The following is a 25,183-nucleotide window of genomic DNA, read 5'->3' on the forward strand; positions in this document are numbered from 1 at the left end:
TATACTTATAATGGAAATAACAAGGTAGGTGAATGTTATTATAACTCCTGTATGAACAGAGAGAGGGGTGATTTCTAAAGCAGCTGGGTGTCCAAATGCTTTACACATACCACATGTAGAGGTGAGCCAAATAACAGCTCACTGCTGTCACAAGAAGCAACCCCAACTCCTCTCCTTGTGCCCCACACTCCATTTTCCTGTTGCTATGGTGCCACTGCTTCCATAGGCCAGCTGTGATGCTCATCTAAACGTCTGCTAACCTGATTCAACTTGACAGGCCAGCAGAAAACTATGCGGCCAAGAGTGAGATACAACAGGTTTCCCACTGGTTTCATGAGCTCACCCAGCTCACCTCATGTCCAGATCAGCATCATAGTCAGAATAAGAAAGGGGGCTGGAGCCCCTGATCAGCAGCATGTAAAGGTGGTAGAGGAAAAGTAAAGAGTGAGACTTTATTCAGCAGCACCAAGCTGGTACAACAACTCAGCCATGTCCTGTAGCTTCATTTCAGTCACCTGCTATTCAACTTGTCCTTGGATAGCAAACAACTAAAAATTAGGCTGCATGTTCTAGGACAGAGTCTCGAACTCTGGATGGGTATTCTGGGTAGGCACTGATGTGAAGTCTCAGTGAAAGACACACCATTACAGTGGGACATGTGAAGGGCACAGGGACAAGTCCTAGAGTGGAAGATGAGGCAAATCTGTGGCAGCCAAAAAAAAAGCAGGGAAGTTAGGAGAACACAGGCACAACACCCATGGGTCTTACTGCCAATGCCCACAAAACATTAATGCAATAACAATACCTGAGAAAACAAGGCCAAGGTACTCTGTCTTGACCTACAGTGCAAGTCACAACCCATTAACTCTCTGCAAATACAGGGTCAGAACAGTTACTTGAAAGCAACAGAAACAATCAGCACCTAGGCAAAAGTAACATTTATATTCTACAGTGTCCATACAAGCAGCTGCCCTGTGAGATATTCTCATCTCCATTGTGTAGAGAGGGAAAGAGGCAAAGCAAGAAGGAACTTAGCCAAAATCCATGCCAAAGCCAGATTAGAACTCAGGAAATTCCTGGCTTTCCGCCCTGTCGCCAGACCTGTGGAAAAAAACCATTTCTTTTAGGAGCAAGAAGCAACACTCCATTTGTACCCTAAACACCAAGCACAAGCAATTTCCTCTAGCCAGACAAGTGCAAGCCAAAACAAAGAGCTGGGACTTCATTACCACTGAGAAAAAACTCAACCTGTGACCCAGGACTTGCCTGGAAGCCTAACCTTTACAATTAACCTCCCTAGAAAATCCAACACTAAACACAATGAAATTCAGTTCAAAGTTCTTTCCTGAATTTTTCTAAAAGCGTGAATCATCTATCAAGAGAATTAGAAACTGCCCTCTTCACAGCACAAGTCCCCTTGATCCTAACCAGACTGCTTGTAGTGATGGAACAGCCCTAAAGCAACAAATGAAACCTCTTCAGCAGATACACATTGTCAACCACAGCTTCTGTATCCTAACATTTCTTTTGTTTCATGATTGCCAACCACTGCAGGGCTAATTTTTCGAAATACATCAGGGAGTGTAAGCCAATATCCAGTAAAGGATGGTTCTATCCCCTTCATCACACTGGCCAGCCTAGGAATCACCATTTTGAAATGGTGTGCCAGCTCACACTGAAGCCAGCTGCACAGTGCCACAGGCTGCCTGCAGAATGGTGTTATTTCCTGCAATAACACAATCTCATTCACACGATGAAACATTTGTGGGTTTTTTTTGCTTTTAGGAAAAGGCCTAAATGAGAGGAAACGCATGTACTTTTCTACACTGAGCTACACCTTAGAATAAAATGTATGTTCCAGACAAAGAGCAAAATCAGGTTAAGTAATAAACATGGGGGAGGAGGGGTTAACATTCTTTTCAGTGTCGCATGATTTCTGGCAGCTCTAGGGAGAGGTGTGCAGCTGAATTCATTAAAAATGTCTCCTTTGTTGTGCAACAGCTATAAACCCTCATCACATGTGGACCTGAAAGGAACTACTGAAACTCAAACATACGAAGCTACACAGCACACTGGGAGCCACAACCAAAGGAACTTCTTTCACATGAGAAGCACCAGGTCAGAGGTGATTCTTTGGCTTTGGTCTGTTCTAATACGTGACAAAGAGACAAGCCCACATAGTCAGGCCAATTGCCTTTTTTCCACACCACTAACTTGGCTTCCTTCTATATCTGTCCTCAAGAGTATCTTCTGCTTCCCAAAGTAACTCACAGAGTACTACCCTGTCACACCAGCAGTCCTCCTTCTCCTCTCCCCTAATATCTCTGTTATTTCCACTTTCTCTTAATATTCTGCTGCATGCTCCTCACTGCTCTGACCCCTGCAGGAAAGAATTCAAGTTATTGCTGGGATGACCCTATCTCTGGATAGACTTGGCTCTGCTGCCACGACTAGTTTCATACTAGATCCACACACACTAGCCATGTTCAGAACCCATCAGGACTGAAACCAGGGAAGGCTAATCACTTAAACATCTGCCCTGGGTTCTTTAGCAGTCCATGCTGAACTTTTCTTATGCAACTCATTGTTCTGAATGCTCAAACAGGCTTTTAGAAACTGGTTCAGATCTGTCTACATTAGTGTAATCATTCCAGTGCAAACAGCTTCAGCAATGGAGGAAGAACTGGTGGAATAGCTGCACAGGGAAGCTCACAGCTAGTTACACAGTCCAAGCTGCTGAGCTTCAACTTGGCTATGAAAGGGCAAAGACATCTATAAAGCAAGCAACCTAACATACTGTAGAGATTCAGCTCAGCTGTGCAGGTAAAATTGTGAGAAGACAACACCCTTTCCTCATTCTGGCAAGGGAGTTATAGGCTAAAAGCAAAACTATTTGTTTTTCATCATTTGCTTCCTCATTATGCCATGTTCATGAACGTGAGTGCTATGAACACACTGCATTTAGCTAAAGGCAAAACTCAAGTTGTTAAAGCAAGTGCAAATCCCATTTTGAGGGGTCTCATATTCCACTTTTTTGATGAAGTATTTCTTTCTTTTCACTCCAAGGTAGAACCTGCAACAAAAGTTCACTAAAAAACTGAACAAAGAGAGCTTCTTACCTGTTTCTTCTAGTTTGATCAACAGAATAGATCTGCTTTCTCAGCCAGCTTGCACAAAAGAAGAGTAAAAAAGAAAAAAAGGTTTAATCTAAGAATTATAAAGAAAACACTGACAGTGAAATATCAAAATCCATTGGTTAAATTACATAGAAATACTTACAAGTCACAAGATATCTCTCTTCTAATACAGTAAAAAAACTTTCCAGTGCAGGATATAAGGGTTCAGACAGTTTTATAACCCTATTTGTAAATGTATACTTTTCTGCTGCTTAATACTGCATTTTAAAGCCACATAAACAACACAGAAAGGGGAAAGGTGGGCAAGACAGAAAAGAATGAGCGATCAGAAGCTGTAAAAATGTAAGTGGATAAAATGAGCCAAAATTGCAGTTAATCTAAACTAGAGTAACTCCATCAAGTCAATGATTTATGCCAGCTGAGGTTGCCTGCTCCTCATTAGAGTGCATGTCAGTTTCAGGTGCCAAATACCATAAGCAACATTAATAGTAAATATACACTCACACTTCTGATCTAAAGGATGTGAGCAAGGGACTGTGTGGGGGTTAGTTGCCAGCTGGGGTTAGACCACAACACATCTATGTAGCAAAATAGACACACAGAACTTCCACAGGAGCTTTCTGTATCCTACACTTACTAACTGGAAAGTAGTTGTTCTTTGGTAACCAGCAGGCACCACTTGTTGTACCTTAACAATTTCTTTCAGGTTTTCCACTTCCAATTCCAAAGAAACATGAAGTCTCACAATATAAAAATAGGTCCACATACCTCTCTGTGATTGCAGGTGTGGGAGCACTCATGACCTCTTGATACAAGATATTCAAGCCACACAACCATTTATCAGCATCATCTTTAGAGTCAGCTGAAAAAAAAAAATATATTATGAGAAACATCAAAACAAAATCAACACAAAAAAAAGACATGACTTCTTGTATTTAGATAAACCCTAGAATACAAAGCTGCTGATTAAACTTTCTCTTTGATAAATCTCATTGCATAGCTTTGTGTTGCAAAATAATAAAACTAATGAAAAATAGCATAAATTTGGGGGTGGAAGGGTTAATTCTGGAAACTGTCAAAACTTTTAGAAGTCTGCTAATCAGGGTAGGCCAGTTTCAGTATCTCAGCAGAAAGACTATGAAACTACTGCTGAGCTTGTGTAGCAGCACAATCCAGGTGAATTTTCTTATCTTTTATCTCCAAAGTGGCAAAAGTCCAGGGACTTAGATCTAGAGCAACTTGAAGTGCAGAGACAAAAAAACTCAGTGTGTTAGAGCATAAAGTTAGTTCATTATATTCCAAGCAACCTACAAATAATTATAAAGTACTGGCTTTTGATGGACATGACCTCCTCCTGTCTGCCCTAACAATGCCTCTAAAGACAGATTGTTCCAGACTAGACTTGGGCAAGAGAAATAGGAAGGGAGCAATGCACAAAAATGGTGTATCTTTTATAGAATGTATTTTAATGCAAGTTAAAAAAACTTAACCCTAGAAGACAGGCACATCTTTCTCCCAACCTTATAAATTGGTTTATCACTGTCTTTTCTTGCATTAAACGTAGTTTAATGCATTTCCATTTCCCAAACCAGAAGAGTCCTCCATGTCGTTTAAAGTTACCACATCTGGTAACTCTTTAACCCAATAGAAGGAAGATAAAGAATTGTGTGCTGGGTATAGCCTTCCCCTGGGAGCACTGGTTAAGCAGAACCAAATTCTGGGGCCTTGGACGAGATGCTATCATTACAGCCTTCACTTGGGCAAACTCCATTTGCTTTAGCATGCTGGTTCTGAAATATCAGGAAGGCAGTGTTCAATTAAACCAGTTCTGAAAAATTATTTTCACACAGGAGCCATCTGTGCAAATTCTTTTAACTGCCTTCAAAGTGAAACAGCTTCTCAAAAGATGAAGATTACATTTTATTTAAACATACTTTCAATGCTTTATCCCCCAAGGATGAAGCTAGAGCCCAGCCTCAGCTCTCCATGGAAATGTTTTTCAATTAGTTACAATTTCAGAAAGAACACCCAGAACCACTGCCAAACCAATTCTTCTCCCAAAATAATTATGCCCTTTATGACAGCTACCATTCCCTTTAAGAAACAATTATTTTATGCTAGTTTAAGAAACCACAACAAAGCACTTTAACAAGGAAAAGGATTTCCCCCTTAATTGAATGTTTTATGATGTTGTTCTGCAGCTCAGCATTACTGCAATATATCTCCTGGCCCTGAGTGTTTTCAAAGTATTGGCAGAAACCTGGTTTTAAGAGCTGCCGTGGAGGAGAGACAGGGAAGTTGTTAGAGGGAATCAGTCTGAAGTACCTGGCACAGCTGCACTTAAGCACAGCAGTTTACACAAAATTTTCACATACTTCATCCAACAGTGGTAAAACTTATCTAAAGTTAAAGGCCTGTAACAATGGATTAGTCACAAGCAGCCTTTAATTTCCAGTGCAAAAAAACAGTCTTCTAGTACTGCAATCTATAAGCAATTAATTCCATTTTTTAAAAAAAGCTACTGTTAGGGCTAAAATGCTTACAAAGCACTTGTCTTTTCTCCCATTAAAATTTTGCAATTCATTCAGTTATTTCAATGGACATGTGTGTTCCTGCACAGGACAGAGAGAACTACCATTTTGAATAAATAGTCTGTACAATTCTAAGCCAAGGATCCATCAGAAACTTTTTTGAAATCTCTTTGCAAACTCCACTAGTTAGAAATTATATTCAGCCTGTACTCCCTGTAAGACTTAATATTCCTTTTCAATTAAAAATCTGTGCTTTTGCTACCCCAGACAATTTCACTTGAAATAAAAATGCCCCAACCTTTTCCACACATGCAGGATACAACTTCTCACTGTTCCACAGTGATCTCTTCATTTGTAATTTATCACCTTCCAATTTATTTAGGATTCCCTAATACTTCTTCAGAAAAGGTTTAATATTATCAGGTGACTTCTTCATTTTTCCAAATTAGTCTGCAATTGCTCATAGGTGACAGGAAATTCTCTGTGGTACAGCTGTAGTCTAACACTTTATGGCTATTGTTTCCAGAATCGTTTTGGCCAAACTTAAAATGCCAGGGCAATATTCTGGCCATAACAGCACATTTTTTGCTGACTTTAAAGAGGACATCTCTGCTCTTCAGCATTGAAAACCTTGCTAGAGATATTTAACCAGCCAAAGTCTACCTTGCTAGAAATGATTGAGCAAATTGAAACTACACTCACATGATACACTATTTGTAAGCAAAAAATTACAAATGCAACAGTTCACAGGCATCAAGGGCTGAGTAAAAGGTCCATCTCCAGATTTTAAACACTTGGTGCGCTCCTGATCTGCAGAAGTCAAAACTGCAGTATTCTTTGCATTACTGTCCCATCAGTGGTTTTGATTTTTTCAATTGGTAGGTTCAAGGAAGAAACAAAAAATAAACTACCTGCTAAGCTTAAGGTGTTGAGGACAAACTGGGTACCATAGAAAACAGTAAAGCAGTGTTCTTCTCTTTGCTTTGCTTTGCAACGCTCAAAGTCCTTGGAATTCTTTCCTGGGCGAATTTCTTTTATTTCCATCAGATCCACTGAAAGGAAACAGCATTCAGTCAGTACAATTGCACTTAAATTCCAGCAGAGCCTGAAACAGTAAGATTAACAACTCAGAACACATGTATATAATATAAATTTACAGATGTTTGTTTGACAAGAAATGAAAATTGCACCAGCTTGCAATCCACAAATCCAAAATTAAATATATTACTGACTAACAGACAACAGTAAAGAAAGACCAGAAGAAAAAGAAAAATTACTTTTCATATTTTCATCATTTTACTATCACTGCTTATACATGGACATAGCCCTTCTGGGGCAAAGACACTAATCGTGTCTTGCAGAAGACACAATTTCACAAATGGTATTTAATCTAAGCAAGAAATTTCCAATTGTCATTGCAATTGTTCAGAGACAAAAAAAAGAAAAGATACAACTTCCAACTTACCCACCTGAAAAATTATGCATCAGATGTTAGGTAGTCAGCTAACATTGTCAGCTAGTATAGTTATGGTATTTGTATGAAAAATATTTAAAATAGGAATTCAGAGAGAAAATCCAGCCTAATAATGGAAATGTTTGTGAGCTTTCTGCTAGTCAACTCCAAAGGGATTTCTGTCATTTAACATAACCTTCTATATCACTCTTAACTGGCTGCTTTCTACAGAACACAGGCACATATTAGAGCACAGCAGTACGGGAACACTGCACAAGCACACATTTTCTCAAGTCAGCTCCCTTTGTATCAAACCCTTGCTACATGGTCCACATAGCAGTAGTGAGACAGCACTGAAATAGAAATATGTGCACTCAAGATAAGATACTTATTAGAAGACTGAGGAAGTGGTTTTGTTCTGCTTTTGGAGCTGAAAAATAAACAGCTCTTCCCAATTCTGGACAGTCTTGACTTATGAGCTACAGGATGAAGAGTAAAGAAAAACATTTAATGACTGCTGTTGTGTTTATCAGACCTAGCAAGATCTAAAGAAAACAGCTTCTGCTATGGGCTTCTGCCCATGCATTTAAAAACAGTGCAGTATAAAACCCATTTCAAATGAGCATCATCAGGAAGACAAGACAGTTAACAACATAAAGAAAAAGCAACTGTGCTGCCAGAGGGGAAGCTGAACTCTGGTTAAAGCTTCAGTCTGCATAACGCTGCATTTTGAAGATACCAACATAGAAAGGAGGGAGAGACAATCAAGTTCATCAAGAAAATCCAGATAATGAAATATTAATTCATCTTGTAACTCCTTATTCTTCGCAAAGTATCCCAGGCCAAACTTTCCCCCAGGCACTCCTTTCTTCCAGTCATTAAACAACTTACCTTGGAAAAATGGGACCTCAAAGGTTAACCTGAACTAATCATGGGACAAAAGCACCTTTATTAAACTTATATTTCCAAGTGTAATTATCTTCAAGATAAAGCTTCTAATGTCTCAATTTCTATGTCTCATCCACCCTCTCAAACCATGAAAACATCTCCTAAAATCTGCATATCTAATTGGCCAAGGCCCCTGAATTTAGATGCAAACTTCTAAAATAAATTCATGGCATGACCATAAATGACCAGCAGCCAAAAGCTGATGATTCTGATCTCCTTAACATTCCAGGTCTCACTTAGCTGAGCTGCCTAACAGTGTATCCAAATACCCACCCTAAAACGCCACCATCTGAAAAAGATTATCTAAGGCCACCAATTCACATTAATATCAGCAGAGAAGAATCAGGATGCAGACATAGAAAGCACCCAGATGGAAAGGGAAGGAGGTTGCAAGGCTGCAATAAACAGCATGGAACTGTACACCATGCTGGCTCATTCTAGTCATGGGCAAGAGCAACTCCAGTCACCTCTTCTGCTCTGAAAACTTCAAAGTGAGGCACACCTTTATTTCATCCCGAAGTCCACACAGCTAAACCCCACACCACAAAGACCCCCTCAAAGTACAAAATATAAGCAGCGATCAGACAGATTTCACAACCTGCACTGCTGTTGTCATTTCAAGTGGCTCTTACCTCACCCCCTGACCTCTGAAGCAAACGCTCAAACCTACCCAACGTCTTACGTATCCTCACTACACTTACTTTCCTTGCGTTACCGTCTTTCAACCCTCCCATCCCATTGTCCTGCACGATCCTATGTGTATATACATACAGGCACAAGAATTTTTGTAGGCACAGGTCACACACTGATAACCATATTATTGTTTCTCCAACTAGCCCTTGAAAAAAATTACCATACCCTAATTGCTAAACATTTAGTAAACAGAGGAATGGTTCGGCAAGAGAAGAAAATTTGGAGGGGGGGAAATGGTGGGGGTAGAAAATATGTATATAAACCCCCATTAATTTTACTTTACTTTTCAGACAACATACTCATTATGTCCTACAAAATTCTGGTGACATATCATTACATTTACTTACATAATATATGAAACAGATGTACAAAACACAAGTTCTATTAAATATTATTTAGATTTTTCCAGAAAGATATAATACACATTGCAGTTTCAGAGTATTAATACAAACTACCTGCATATATTTTAATTACATTTTAGATTGTTGTTTAGGATGTATTACTCTCTATTGTTGAAAGAAAAGCCAAGGCAGAAAAATCGGAGAAGGAAAAGAGATATGTGCACAGCAAGCATAAATTTTGGTCTCACACTAAGCTCTGCTGTCTCCCAGGTAGGCTGGAGCTGCCCAGCACCCTTCACGTGATGCCCTCGAAGTCCAGAATGGCTGATCCCAACTGACCAGAGAAAGGAACCAGACAGGAAAAGCTGCAACATGTTTCAGACTCAGATTAGTGAATCAACTGTACCAACTTAGCTGTTATACAGTTACTGTGAACTTTTTATAGCACAATCTGTCACTGAGCAATTAGAATGTAACTTCATGCCTGTGCCAGAACTGCAAGCACAGCACCTTGGACACTGTCTTCGTACTGCCTCCACGTACTGGAGCCTTCCTCCCTCTCTATCCCATGTGCAAACTGCAGAGCTGTTCCGTGATCAGGCTTCAGAGACAGATATTCCTGAGGCCCAATAACGGCTAAAAAAGGCACAGACCTGGACATAAGCAGCTTGCAGTCAGATCAAAGTCAGCATGCCTGCAGGTGCGAATTCCATCAAATAGTGCAGGAAGATTAATGTGTTTCCCAAGGAAACAAAAACAAAAGCATGCCCCACAGAGAAGTTGACTCACATCCAGCAAGACAAGGAGGACACTCCAAACTCATTCAGTCCCCAGTCAAACAGTTCAGAAGTCTAGTGCCACTCTAAAAACCCTATAATACTAGTTTACATTTCATTCATTCTTTTATGTGGTTATTTCCACAGGTTAAAAGGATCTCCTTGGCAGCCTCATCAGTCACCTATTGATTCTGACAACCTCCTCAAGTGGGTCTTTAAAAGACAGGACTCCAAGGCACCTTCAATTACCATCATGTTTCAGGCTCTAATCTGGACATGCAGTACTGGTGGCAATTCAGATGCTGAAGGTGCTGAACTTCAGCTCCTGCTGTTGTGAGTTGTTCAGCGAATCAGTCAATCCAATGGATCATTACACTACTACACAGCTGCTTTCCAAAGGCTGAACAGCTTAATTGCTCAGCGCTTTCCAGAGTGCCTGCTTGAGCTCTTCACTGCCATGAACTTCACAGTAAACTTTTGATCCTTGACAACCCGACTGAGCTCCATCCAAATAACCTGGCAGTAGCCATCTCATTTAGTCACACACTTATAGGTCTGAATTGCTGTTACCTTTCCTTTAGTTACACTTAAAGGCAGACAGTAAAACAGAGTTTGGATTCCACTACAGTAGGTGCTGTGCAAGCTGAGCAGAAGACAAGACACAAAGTAAACATAGGCAGAGAACTACATTTCAGTAGAGAACCAGCACTGCTACTCAAAAGGAGCAGTTCTGCCTCTGTCCACTCCTGTGCTCATGCAACACAAACCTCTCTGCTTGTAAGCACAGCTGTTCAGCACCCAAACAGACAAGCCAACCATCCAATGTCAACACAGAACAACTTACGTTAGCTGAAAGTGGCCACATAAGTTCCCTGTAGGAAGGCATGTTCACAAAGATCAGCTTTGGTCAAGTCAGGTAAGTTTAGGTTGGAAAGCCTGGCAGATGGTGTATAAATGGGATTAGTCAGAAAACTAGTCTGTCAGCCTAGCAAAGTGTCCTTGAAGAAAAGTCTTGATAATCAGTATAAAAGTTCAGCTGAGACTGGCATTATGGACTACAGAGTCTTGTAAGATAAGGCTCCTGATTCCCAAGTTCTCAGGAGTCTTCCAGTGTCTGTGGCCACAAACAATGCTTGGATCTGAGCAGAGTTATGTACTTAATGGAGGAGAAGAAAAAGCCTACCTAGAGATTCAAAGGAGGCTTAGAGAGTCAGAAATCAGGCCATAAGTGTTATTTACTCCGACCGGTATTCTCAGCAAGTCCCTAGAAGGCTAAAGGGAAAGTGTTGGCAATGTTTCCAAGAGGAAAATAAGGGTCTCTGATCACCTCAGTGCTGCGGATCGAGACATGGGTTGGGAATTCTCTGTACAAATATATTTGCATTTTCATTTGATAGATATATATATATATATAGATATATATAGATATATATCTCAACATTCTGCACTTAAGAATCAGTTTTCAGGATCCACTTTTTTTTTTTTTTGCCCCCCAATAACATGCATGGCAATTATTCCAAAGAAAGTTTAATTTCAGAAGGGCAGAAACTGCCCCCTGCAACATAGGATATGTGCAAATGAGCAGTCAGTGAATGAAGAAAGCCTTTAGTCTCCTTTTGCAAATGCACTTCACCGCACTTAGGACAATGGTTTTGTTCTCACTTCCACAGAATCAAATATTAACTATACAAGGTGTGTCATAACAGCCTGTTTCATTCAGAGCAGCAATGAAACACGGATCTTGTGCAATTCTAAAGGGAACAAGGTGAAGCTTCTCGCAGAGAAGGACAAAGTTAAAGGAAAAATCTCCTGCAGAATGACAGTACAGATGTGCCATGAAAGTAATTCAGCTGATACATAGAGCGGAATTTAGTGAGAGATCCAGTGGCCCAAGGAAGTTATTACAGGTAAGCCACAAAATTATCTAAAAAACACTGTTAAAAGGATGGAACGTGAGAAACAGTGCAGTGCATCTTGAGAAAGCACACATGAGTACCTTTCCAGGGGGTCCTCTGGGGATTTAACTGTGTGACTGACACAAGCTTTAGAGAAGTGCACCTTTTAAACCCATAGGTTTTTAAGTAATCAGGTGTCACAGAGCTGTCATGTACAGTAGCAACAAACTGCCATTACACTAGTAACAACATATTACAGCTTCACAAAATCAGGTAAGAATAGAGTAAAACTTACATATGTACCCATAAAAGTTTACATTCTATTCCATGCAATGGAACAAAACAAAAATGTTGCCACGTGAAACTTTGGTGAAAGTGTACTGGAGTACCTACAAGTGACACTCACTTTGATCAGTCACATTAGGGGTGTTCAGCTCTATGAAGTTCATTCTATCCTCGTTTTGCCGGCTGGCCATGACAGGAAACCTGGTCATTTTAAGTTAAAACTAAACGCTGCAGAACTGAGCTGCTAAAGAGAAGAAATTATTTGAAAACAGCTGAAGGCTACACACGCTCCTTTTTTCATTTGACCACAGAAACCAAGCCCTAAATACTCAGCTGAAGACTTACACAGAGATCCCCTGGGGTAACAACTGAAACAACCATTTCAAAACAGGAAAAAAAGGTGAATTTTCATGTTGCATTGAAAATATAATCCACCAAGAGCCAGATGTGGATTCATTTTTGCAAGGACATACTGTTGTGGGTTTTTTTAACAGTGTTCAGAATACAAAACAGAAAGAAAATGGTGGAATCTGGACTTGGGGTTTTCGATATTTAGTTATTATTTTATGGCTGAAACAGTAAAGAAATTCAGACCGAGAGAGATTTTACACAGCAGTAAAATAAATAAATAAAAGTCACTACTAGAAACTAGTAAGGTCAGGTCTAACACTCAAGACATACTGATTTCACACTCCTCAGCAGAATATGTAGATACTCATTGCTCCTCCCAGAAAAATACAGATGCTGTAAATGTTTATACCATCTTCTCCAAAGGGAAAGAAATGTTTTTCACGACAGAGGGAGCTCACACTGGCATTAACCATTTGACTAATTACATGACTTAGCTCTTTAACCTACAGGAGGAAAAAAACAACAGCCCTCCTCTATGTTTAAGAAAGTAAGCCACTTGCTTAAATAGTCCCTTAAGTGTTAGGTTTTTTAAGTTTCCTAACATATCTGACAGCAAGGATATTTTAGTAAAGTTTTTTAAAGCAAAATTAGCAAAAAATAGTTTCATGGAAAACATGCTCCAGGATAAAATTCACAAAATAAAACCAGCTTTTTGTTGTGGGTTTTTTAAAAAATCACATTCTAGAGGACAAATTCTGTAAAATCTCTTTTAGTAGGAAGAAAATCTCAAGTGAACTTAACAATCTGATAATTCTTTTTCATAGGTAATATTTTTCTATGCTTTAAACTTTTTTGTTGCTGTGTGCTTGCACAACTAAATGGTCAGTAGATATTTTTATTTCTTGAGTATTTTGCAACAAATCAAGAACATTAAAAATTATAGGTGATCTTTCTTTTCCAAAGATAAAGTATTTTAAAAATTATTTATATCATTTTACAAAAGCAGGTCACCTCCTCAAATAAAAAAAAAAAAAAATAAAAAAAATCCTAGGTAATAAAAAAAGAGAAAACATCTTATGTCCTCAACAGAATTCTCCTTGAGACATGCATACTTGTATTACAAACACACAATTGTGTGTTCAAGAAAGGCATCACAGACTTCTCTGAGCATAAATTCTCCTGGCTGTGAATCATGACTTAACACAGGGATTCATGGAAGAGTATGCAGAAAGTCACAGTTTCCAGTGACTAATCAAACTCTAGTCGCCACAAACTTTCCCTGAATAACTGTCCTTAAAGCACTTTGCATCTGATAAATAATTAAATACCCATTATGGATTAGCTTCCTGGAGATTTACTTTGCCGCCCTACAAGCTTAAATATAATAATCTCTTAGGGCCCTATTTTATTTGTGGGGATACAAATGTGTCCACCACAACACAAGGGAATTTGGAAGGCCTTATTTGGTAGTACTGAAATGTACTCTCAGTCAGCAAACCCCAGGTGCTGGTCTCTTAACAGAGCACTGACAAGCACATTTCACTCTTGGCCATCCCTTCCTTTCCCTGCTATTCAGCAGTCCCCTCCACTGCTGTCTCAGCTATGACAGTACGCTTGTTCATGGGCCATCTGGTTTCCCAGCAAAGAAACAGCCCAGCAGAGTAGCTGACATGGAGGCAGAAGTGATCCCCAGATACCACGGGGATGTAAAATACATCCACTGTGTCCAGCCTGTGACAGCTTGGAATAGGAAGAAACAACACAGGGAGTGTGTGACCCTAGGGCCACCACGTGGACCCACACACAGTCATGAAGGGCAAACATACAATAAAAACAGAGAGCAGAACCATAAGGAAGAGAGGCACTGAGCAACACGATGCAATAAATCATGCTGGTAAGTCACAGCTTCACAGCCATATATCTTGTATGCAGACACAGTTTCACAAGAAAAGGGCCCATTACAAATTAAACAAGCAAATCAATTCCCTCTGTACAAGGAAACTGAAGGTTCATTCTCTCATGTGTTGGTGAAGCGAAAGTTAGTTTAGCTCTACTATAGTTACCAAGATCTGTATTTCTTGAATTGAAAACCCATGAATGTACAACAGTCAATAAAACCTATGAGTAAAATGATCCTTAGCTAAGTCGTACTGGTCCCGCTTGCACTAGAGTACGACTCGAGGAAAAAGACAATCCCCCAGCACACACACTCCCCAGCAACATAATCGAAGTTGCCAAATGCCTTAGAATCATAAATCATAGAATCACTAAAGTTGGAAGGAACCTTAAAGATCATCAAGTTCCAACCCCCCTGCCATGACGAGGGAACCCCACCACTAGACCAGGTTGCACAAAACCTCATCCAACCCAGACTTAAAAACCTCCAGGGATGGGGCATCAACAACCTCCCTGAGCAACCCATTCCAGTTCCTCACCACCCTGAGAGTGAAGAATTTCTTCCTAATATCTAACCTGAATCTCCCCTCTCTCAGTTTAACACCGTTACCCCTATCACTATCTTCTCTGATGAAAAGCCCCTCCCCAGCTTTCCTGTAGCCCCTTTCAAGTACTGGAAGGTGCTCTAAGGTCTCCCTGGAGCCTTCTCTTCTCTAAGCTGAACAGCCCCAACTCTCTCAGCCTGTCTTGATAGCAGAGGTGCTCCAGACCTTTGATCATCTTGGTGGCCCTTCTCTGGACCCTCTCCAACAGGTCTAGATCTTTCTTGTGCTGAGGGCACCAGAACTGTACACAGTATTCCAGGTGGGGTCTGACCAGAGCAGAGTAGAGGGGCAGAATCACCTCCCTGGCCCTGCTGGCCACACTTCCCTAGCACCTGCTGGCTTTCCCCAGCACCAGGCAGATTCTAAATCAGGCTGTGCTTCAGCAAGAAAAAGTGTGGGTGGAAGACTGTGGTCCACCCTAGACTTCTAAGAGATTTGCTTATTTTTCCTGGCAATGGTATCTGATGCCAGCAGCAGCCCTAGTGCCATGGGTTTTAGACCCACAGCAAAAGTGCTATGTTATTTCTGTGTTTTTACCCTCAAAACTCCTCTCAAAGTTCAAGCTACATTTACAATGCCTTGCAACAGAACTGCCATACTTAAACCAACTGTATAGATGAAAGAAACAAAGCACAAAACCCCCACACTGTCTCGGAGCTAGGAAGCTGGTGTTATTATGCTTTTTATATATTCAAAGGTCAGAGCAAGAGACTGCAGCAGACAGTAACTCAGAGCAGGATCTCAACTTTGCTCTAGAGGAGCCTTTCACTCTCTCAACTGACTATCTGGGAGTCAGTCTTGCAAGTTACCTGCTTAATAACTGTGAAAATATCACCTCAATGTTATTCCACACACAATCAGAAATATCATTCCTATTTATAACCCTCATTCCCCAAGACCCCATGCATTCCACACCAGTCAGTAACCTTTCACTGGTCAGTCTATCCATGGGGCAGTGCTACTGCAACACTCACCAAAACTTACTTCTCAATCAAGAAGTGGAGCAAATTTCTCTTACTAAAATCAATGACAGGGGCTCTACTGAAACCAGAGTAAGTTTCTTGCTTTACAAGAAATATAAATGAAGGGGGGTGGGAAAGACCACAATGGCTTCAAAGCATGGGTGATCAATGAAGTATTAACACCACACTGCAGTACATAAAGCACAAGGAGAAGTTAAACTAATCTTTTGGCACTGATGACCCAGGTAACTTAGGATCAACAATGCTGAGATTCTAAGCCCCATGAGTAGTCCCATAGCCCACTTACCAAAGTTTAGGTTAACAGTTTAAAATAAGGACAATCCAAAATACAAAAAAAAAATCAAGTAATTAGTAAGAGGCAGAAGGAAAAGCTCTGACATTTTGTAGCCAGCATCTACAAGTATTTCCCTCAGATGATTTTAGAGCTACTGGGGCCTCTAAAATGTCTCTATGTATAGAACAATAGCAAGACAACTAAGAAGAGCTCAAGCATGGGTGAGCACAGTCACATCTAATTCAGACTTGCTTCCTTCAGATATTTGCATAGCTCTCTGCAGGCCCACATAAGGAAGCACATGTTGCTGCTATTCATTTTAATACACTCATGAAATCCTGCATGCCAAACATCCATGATAAAAACATTCCTCCAAGGTGCATTGCTCCCTTTGGTAATCCATTTCGGCTTTGACAATGGGTTGTGTTGGACCCAGTTGATGCAGGAAAGGTGCAGTCTTGGCTGGTGAATAAAAGAGCAGCAGTACTAAAAACCTTCCTGGCCTCCACTAGACCTGAAAAACAATCCAGAAGAGGCAGCCTCTCTCTTTCCACTGCTAATCTTTCCCCTTTCATCTAGAAGGAAACTTCAAGCTCCCAAAAGATGGAAAACCCTTTAACTTTTGTTGAAAGATGCTCATTTACCAGTCTTTGCTAACTTTGCAGGCTGAAAAGAAAGACACCCTACAGACATGTAACCTTTGTTTGGGCCTTCCATTAGATTGTTGAATATGAAAGCTTCAAACCCATAATTTTTCCATTTTGCAAGCAGAAAGGAAGCCTGAGCCTCAGTCAAAAGAAGCAATAACAAAATGTAAGTAAATAAATAAATAAATATTTTCCTTCCTCTTCTGCAAAAGCAGTCAGCAAGTAAAAGCTGCAGTGACTTTCACTTCGAGTAGAACAGATACAGCTCATACTAAATTCCAACCAACCATTCACATTATATTCTGAAACAATGTCTGCAAAATACAACTTGCTTTGGGGCAGATTTGTTGCTTTTTAAGATGACAAAACAATATTTTGTATATTCAAGTTTTAGAGTATGCCATCTCCTCAGACCTAAAGATTCCATTGTTATAAAGGTCATTTAAATGTTGCCCAATTAAAACTGCTGCAGTATTACAGTTTTTTGGAAGAGATGCAGGTGGCCTCTGGCTAAATCACAGGTCTATAGCTTTATTCCCTATTCTAGTAATGATTTGCCTTTATAACTGCAAGTCATTACCCTGCCGGATTATCCAGCTGTGAGAGTCAAATCACAATAATCACCTTCTTTTAAAAGTGTTAACATCTATGCATAGAGCAAACTATTAAAAAAAAAAAAAAAAAAAGCTGACCCCAAAACCTGGAATACACAGTCTGTACAGCTTTAAATTTGGCCCCTCTGTGTCGGTGGTTATGTTAACTCTTCAACTACATGATCATATATTGTTTTTGCCAGAGGACTCTAGTGCCATGTTCACCCAGTAAGTGGTCATTTTCTATTTTGTTTCAATCTTCTTGCTCTGTGTGTAACCCCAGGCCTTATTTGCTAAGCACATTCAAGCCATGTTCTCCTAACTGAATTATTCATCTCCTCTCAGGTTGTTTTGGGGTTTTTTTTGGCACACCTCTCTTTGAGATCTGAGCATATCAGGACGAGTAATGTACTTGGATCCCCAGGCATCATTATAGGAAGGGATAATTACCCTCATTTTCCACTTGAGAAACCAGGGCACTTCAAGATTATGATCCACGGTGCCTGTTCATTAGGGTGTCCGGACCTGTTTCCTATTTCTCAGAACTCTGCATATGACCATGTTTTCACCTAAAAACATCCTCCAGACAGTCTTTCATTCCATTCCCAGTTGCAGACCCTGTCTGCATGAGGAATGCAACAGGAACCAATGGAAACAGTAGCAAACTGAGTGTCAATATCTTTATTGAAGACTAACACCATTTAGCAGTTGCAAGGTAAGTTCATGGTCACAGTAAAATACAGAAAAAGTGACCACATAGTCATATGCAAGCACTGTAGTGACATTATACTAACAGGAGCTGTTCAAATCCCAAAAAGTGCAGGCTTAGCTTGGTTGCCATCACCTGTGTCCAGTAAGAACTGAAGATTAGTCTCACTTTATTCTTCTAACATAGCTTTTGCAGTCCTACATAGCTTTGAACTCCCGTCCTATCTTCCAACCTTGTTAAGAACAATGGGTTTAGTCACTTCAAATATTAACTAAAGAGACAGTATGAGCTCAGGACCTTGAAATCATCTCTTATATCTCACAGCTTCATCCTCCTGTGTCATTGGTACTTCCCATTAATGGCCCTAAATAATTATTTCTATCCTGAAACAGCAAATTCCCTATGAAAACACAAATTTTAATTCAGTTTTCTTGCATCTGTAGGTTTTTTTTCTTTTTGGAGAGAGAAGGGGTAAAGAAGTACTAATCACATGAATTTGCAAGAAAGTAGTCATCACTCTATGATTCAATTCATAGAAGATACAAGCACTGTCATATTCAAAGACGAAAACTGAGAATGAGGCTTAAAGAAAAAGCACATTCATCATATTTAAGTAGTGTTAGATACCTACATAATGACCTGCAGAAGAATCTACATTGCAACAATTCAGAATATTCTCATCAAGTTATCAAACTATTTTCAGCCAAAAACTTCATTACATTAATAAAAGCTCAATAAATCAATATTTGACAACTACATCCATTTATTAGTAACTCCAAATTTGGGTATACTTTGCAAATACTCACAGAAACCTTCAATCTTGTCAGCTGTCTTGCTCCATGCAACCTGCCTGGTTTCCATTATGACTTGAATAGTCCTCCTTTCTGGACTGCTCTTCTTAAGACTGAATATTGTCATAACAGTTCCCAACTCCAAGGTCCTTTTGATCTGGCTTTTCTCATATTCTGGCAGCAGTCCATAATCTAAGCTCTTTCTGGACATTTTCTTTTTTTTAATCACACTTTTATGGCTTTCAGTGTCCTGAGGGGGGAAAAAAAAAAATAAGAAGAAAAGGTAGAAAACTCAATATTTAAACCAGCTTTTTTATTTCTTTTCAAATTATATTTGTGTAAATTAAAGCTACCTAATAGCATCTCCTGCTCATTCAAACACTAGGCAGATACATGGCAAACATGAACAGCATACTTCCCAATTTATCCTAAAATAAAGTCTGGACAGTCTGCACAGAGGGCAGTACCAGTCACACTTTGGTAGACACACTGCTGCAAAACCAGCAAGAGCTGGGTGGAGAAGCTACTGCATGCAATTAATTATCATTCCAATTTTTCAGCAAGACCAATGCCTCTCCCTCCAGCTGAAACCATGTTAGATACAGAAAAATCACATTAAGGGGCATAATCCCCACATGCATTTATTCAGGCACATCTTCAGCTGCATGTACATCCCATCACTACAAATACAGATTTATATCTCTGAAATCTCAGAATTATGACAGAAATAAAAAATAAATTTAAAAAAAAAAAAAAGGTGGGGGAAAAAGGTAACAAAGATCTGGAAGTAATACCAAATATAAGTATACCCAAGTAATGTGGTTAAAAGAGCAAAACACAAAGAATGGAGACCATTGAAATACCAGAGACAATGATACCTGGGTCATAACAAAGGAAGCATTCAAGCCTAAATAAAACTAAAGAACACATTGGAAATGTAGGTGTGTTGGGGGGGAAGTGTTCAAACTAAAGCAGAACTATGTTAAAAATCCCTTCTAAAGGAGTGATACTTGGTACCTCTGTGGTATTTTCTGGCACATTTTCTACAGTCTTTCCTAACAACAACAAAAAAAAATCGTGTAAATGCAATTATACCGCACAAATTGCTTTAACCATGGGAGCTTATTTAATTTACTAAGCCTCCAACTTTTTTGCCAGCATAACTGGCAGCCAAGGTAAGATTAGTTCCTGGGAAGGTTACAGAAGCAGCTCTGGATTAGACAGCCAGAAATAGTATCTAGTAGAATCATCTTCTGAAACATGTAACAGGTGTTCTATAGTGAACATATCACTTGCAAATAATACATGCACATCAAATGTAAATTTTAAGCATAACATATCACATGTTCTGTCCAAAACAGCACCTCATTGCATTAAGAGGTAAGAATGCAACTCTGAAGCCTTCAAATAACTTTAACTTTTTTTCTCCAGAAAATGGCAACTGTTACTGGTGGGTCCAAAGGAAGATGGACTTCCTCAATGTTCCAATCCTGGCTACATTTATCTTGATTTGATGACTTCACAAGTCTCTTAAGACATCACCAACGTTGCACTTGAACCTTACCAAATTCCCTTCAAGCATCAGATCTGCTTTACATTTTTTTTATACAGAGTGAGATACCTTTTGCTCACAGAGATTTTTCTCTAACTGATAAAGAGACAGAAATAGATGTTATCAGAAATCACCATTCCTAACAGAATTTCTTTGTTGTTTTAGGCTACTTGTAGAATCGTGTTCCATAAAAACCCCATGCATTCTATGTGAGCTGTAAGTTAAACTTTTCATTCTTGATACCAAGTATAATTTAGTTTCCACTACTGTAAGAAATATCTGGAAATTCACTTTCTCCTAATTACTGACAATCCAGTTATCAACATAGGAAAGATATTTGCAACAGATCTGAATCACACTCAAAATCCTTCTACTTTCCCAGGATTTTTTATATATATATATTCTTCAGACAACCAAAATGATGGCCCCATGGTGAACTTGAGTAGATTTTTCTTCTTGCCCTGTATTATTAAAGAAGCTGCCTGAAGAGACCTCTGAAATCCAAAAGCCTCACTGGCTCTGCAGCCAGTGTTGCTCTCTTCTTGGTATTACATCAGGAGAAGCAAAGAAGTGCTGATGTTTGAAACTTAGCAATCCAATGATAAGATAACACATCAGCTTGTGTAAACTTCAGACCTGTATGAGACCTCTATGGGAATTTAAACCAGTTAACTGTCCTTCTGAGAGCTGTAAGAAAATGAGGGGAAAATATGAGTAAACACAAGTACTGAAACAAAGGTTGGTTATGTCTAAAAAGTCTCAGTTTATGCCTTTTTAAAACTTCATGGCTGTGTTTCTCCTACACAGTCTACTTCTCCTTGCTCACACGTCAGGTGGTAGGTATTTGTGTGCATACACTTGGGACACATCTTGGCACAAAACAGCCAAAACAAGAGATGTGTACACAGCAGCTCTCATAAATATTAGCAAGTTTCTGTCCTTTGGTCTCCCACACATCAGTGCATCAAACAGCTGATTACAAGGCTGATCACCTCTCACTGTGATTATTTACAAACCGGATGCCCTGGAACTTGCTCTTCCGTCCATACACAAAGAAGGAAATGTATCGTTTTCACACAAGTAGCAGGAGCCGCTGCCACACAGCTCCATACCATCGTCCTTAACCACATCCCTGAGCAGGACAGGTTTAAATAATCTCTGTGCACATGCAGCCACCAGCCACAGCATCTCTTCTGGTTCTCTTCCTCTCTCCTCAGTCCACTACTCTCCATCACAAGCAGTTTCAGTTTCCGTGTTGATAGCTAATTCAACATGCCACTTCTCACTTCCCCTTCAGAACTTCTTCCAGCCCTCCTGCCCCTCACCCCATGTCACTGTCTTCTGACCTGCTCCTCACTGAAGAGAGCTCTTTTCTACTCGCTCTCTCCTTACTACCACAGAACTGTCTTTCAACATCATGTCACTAGACGCTTTCAGAGCAATCTGCCTGACTTTGAGGCTGTCCAGTGAAATCTTTCCAGTCCCTTTTCGAATTCTACCACTTCGCTTTTTTTACTTTTTTTTTTTTTTTTTTTCAACCTAGCAGAGAAACAAACAACAGTCCCTTCTTACCTGCAGGGTGGCCTCTTCTGCACTGCCCACAGCAAACCTAAAGTGCTGTACAGCATGAACCATGTCTCACTCCATGTTTTGCAAAACATTACACAGCTTATTTGGTGTTTAGTATCTATAAATTTGTTATTGCAATAAGAAAATGGATTATCCTTTCTTTATCATGCCGGAAAAAATACAAATATACACACCCCAATTCTAAAACAGAGAGGGAGCAGGCAATTTTAAGAGTAGTTACCAACAGCTGATTTTAGCCAAAATGTAGCTGATCCTTTTTGAATCCCTGGAACTAATAGGATAATAATTTAAGCTATCACAGGTTTGCATCTAACAAGACAGCCATAGCCATCTTGTCTTGCTACAATGACTTGTAATAACAGAAATTAAAGGAGGGAAAAACAAACAAACAAAAAATTAAAAATGTTTGTACAGTGTCTGATTTTGTCTGACAATCAAACAAACCAACCCTGTCTTCTCATTTTGCTCTTTTCATTAAGAATTGTAATAAAACGAATATGCTGTGATTTGGAACAAGGTTTAACCGTTTTAGTAACACTTCACTGCAACAATAAAACCCTCAACTTCTAAATTTGTACCATTTTTCTAGAGACTGTAACAAAACACACATCTGCTCTGCCTTTTACAGTACAAGGCAGAGCTGTAAAATGAAACATGACGTAGAACAAGAATAAAAGAAGTTTCTTAATATAGCTATTTAAGAAAAGGCAACGCAGCAGGTTTTTCGAGATACTAGTCCCTTAGTTCAAAAGGAACTGCCTCTCAGAGGTGACTTCTTAAACAGTTTCCGCTGAATATAATATACTGGACTTCCCCTTTTAAAGCAGTTCTTTCTTCCAAAAAAAGAGGGAATGGTGTTTTTAGTCCAACTTAAACCCTAAGCCTTAAGCAAACTTTTGACCATACAATGAAACAGTACTGGAGCTGAGGAAATCTACTTCATCGGAAAAGGTTCAAAGAATATTGTAATATTTGATCAGTCTAACTGACCACTTTTATGCTGTTTAGGGTACCTGTCCAAAGCCTAACATCACAGAGAGCTTCCTAACAGTAAGCCACATTAGACCTCCCAAAAGGGAGGAACTGATGGAAGTCCTTGATATTAGACCTAACCTTTTAAATATTAAGAGTCTTCTGACACTCACCTGCAGGTGCCCCTCAGCCTACTTACACCCATTGCTGCACAGCTACTTGGATCAACAATATTTCTACCCATTCACGCAGCAAAACTCCATCATGACTCTTCCCACTCCATTATGTGGATGCCTCCAAACCAGGGGGGTATAAGGTATCCTTATGTGCAAAAGAACCATCACTTCTTCACAGAGTTAGCAAAGCCTCAAGTAGAAAGGTCCAGCATCACTTTCACAATTCAGCAAGTGAGCAAATAATCATGGAAACATATAATGAGCTCCAGTTTAGAAACAGACACCAATGCACCTCTTTTCCTTCCACTGTAGGCACCGTATGAGCTAAAGTCTGACGGTGCCCTGTATCACATGCAAAATCGGGATACTTTGTTACTCTACGAGTAGTTTTGATACTTTTTACTGAAAAGCCTGGCAACTTGGACTAACAACTCAACGACTCACTGCAAGTGAGGAAGAGACATGGACAAGGGGAAAAAACCCTACTTAACCTACAAAATCCCCCCATATATTTAGTTTTACTTTCTTAAAGTACTTGAGAGTTTCAGAAACAATCCCTCCTTATCTGAAGATCCATCTACAACTCTTAACACTCTGTGTGGTAACAAAAGAAGAGAGAAAAACCTGTAGAGAAGGTAAACTGCAGGTGGACAGGCCAGCACACACCTCGGACAAGCACTGACAAATCCATTCTCTGTTATAACTTCATCCATATGACATGGCAGGTGCTTTCCAGGCAACCAAAGCTGCGATCCAAAGTTCGACTCTAGCCGATTTCTAAGTTTTCCCACGTGCAAAGGGCGCTGCAAAAGGCGTGCTGCGTTCCCTGCCCCCAGCTCCGCCTTGGGATGCCCCCAGGATGTCCCCTCACCTGCCTCAGCACAGCACGGCCCGTGCGGACCCCACCGGCAGCACCGCCCGGCTGGGGGCTCCTAACAACCCATTCACGGCTCTCGGCGCAAAACTTCGCGGCGGGTCCTGCAGCCCGGCAGGAAGCAGGGCAGGGCAAGGGCAGCGGGACGCCCGAGCCCCGCCACGGCCCGCAGCCCTGTCCCCGCCGGGCAGAGCCGCGCACGCTGCGGGGCTGCTGTCACGCACACGCCGACACCGGGAAGGTTTCCTTCCTCCTTCTTCTTCTTCGCCAGGCTGGGGGCACGGCCAGGCACAGGGTGCCCTCAGGGAGCTCCCGGGATCCCTCGTCCCCTCCGGGCCCGGCGCCCCGCACGCCCGGGCGCAGCCCGCACACCCTCCGCCCAGCCCGCCCACCTGCCTGCCTGCCGACAGCCCTGCCTGCCCACAGCCCTGCCCGCCGACAGCCCTGCCTGCCCACCTGCCTGCCTGCCGACAGCCCTGCCTGCCCACAGCCCTGCCCTCACCAGCCCCCCGCCCCGGGCAGGGCAGCCCCAGCTCTGCCGCACCTGCCGGCACCAGCACCGCCGGCGGGGCCGCCGCCCCCGCCGCCACGGGGAGCCCACCCGCCTCCCCGCGCCGCCGGGGACACCCTCACCTGCGCAGGACGTGCTGCCTCCCGCTGCCACGCGGTGCCGGTGCCGGTGCCGCTGCCCAGCCCCGCTGCCCAGCCCCGCTGCCCCCGCCCGGGGCTCCCACTTCTGCTTCGGCCGGCGCCGGGAAGGGGCGGGGCCACGTGACACCCCTGGGCCACCCACTGGGGCGTGAGGCCGCGCGGGCGCCGCGCAGCCCTGTCAGCCCTGTCAGCCCTGTCAGCCCTCTCAGCCCTCACAGCGCTCTGCCCTCTGCCTCTGCCCTCTCCCTCTGCCCGCCTCCCCAAGCGGGGCAGCCGCGCCGAGACTCCTCCCAGCTCTTCGCCCCCGTCCCTCCACGGCCCCCGTGCCTGGTTTGAGGCCAGCTGCCCCTCAGGGCCCCGCAGGGCGCGGCCGCCTCCCCCCGGCCCTCCCCGCCGCCCCTGAGGCGGGAAAGAGAAGCGCCTTGTCCCCTCTTCCTCTGGGCCTTGTTGGGCTCCTGTC

The 25,183-nt window shown here is 41.4% G+C and overlaps 1 protein-coding gene across 1 annotated transcript in view; it reads right to left on the minus strand.

Annotated features, from left to right (window-relative positions):
• The window catches only part of PLCG2 (phospholipase C gamma 2), a 60,827-nt gene extending 36,077 nt beyond the window's left edge, over window positions 1–24,750 (minus strand). The window contains exons 1-5 of the mRNA XM_051629446.1: window positions 24,706–24,750; window positions 18,924–19,158; window positions 6,580–6,720; window positions 3,906–3,999; window positions 3,120–3,167 (exon numbers count right to left, since the gene is read on the minus strand). Coding sequence (XP_051485406.1) covers window positions 3,120–3,167; window positions 3,906–3,999; window positions 6,580–6,720; window positions 18,924–19,119 — 479 coding nt within the window. The 5' untranslated portion in view covers window positions 19,120–19,158; window positions 24,706–24,750. The remainder of the gene's footprint in view (window positions 1–3,119; window positions 3,168–3,905; window positions 4,000–6,579; window positions 6,721–18,923; window positions 19,159–24,705) is intronic.
• Between the last annotated feature and the right edge of the window lie 433 nt (window positions 24,751–25,183).

Source organism: Apus apus, chromosome 11, assembly GCF_020740795.1.
Source record: "Apus apus isolate bApuApu2 chromosome 11, bApuApu2.pri.cur, whole genome shotgun sequence".
In the NCBI taxonomy this organism is placed as follows: domain Eukaryota; kingdom Metazoa; phylum Chordata; class Aves; order Apodiformes; family Apodidae; genus Apus; species Apus apus.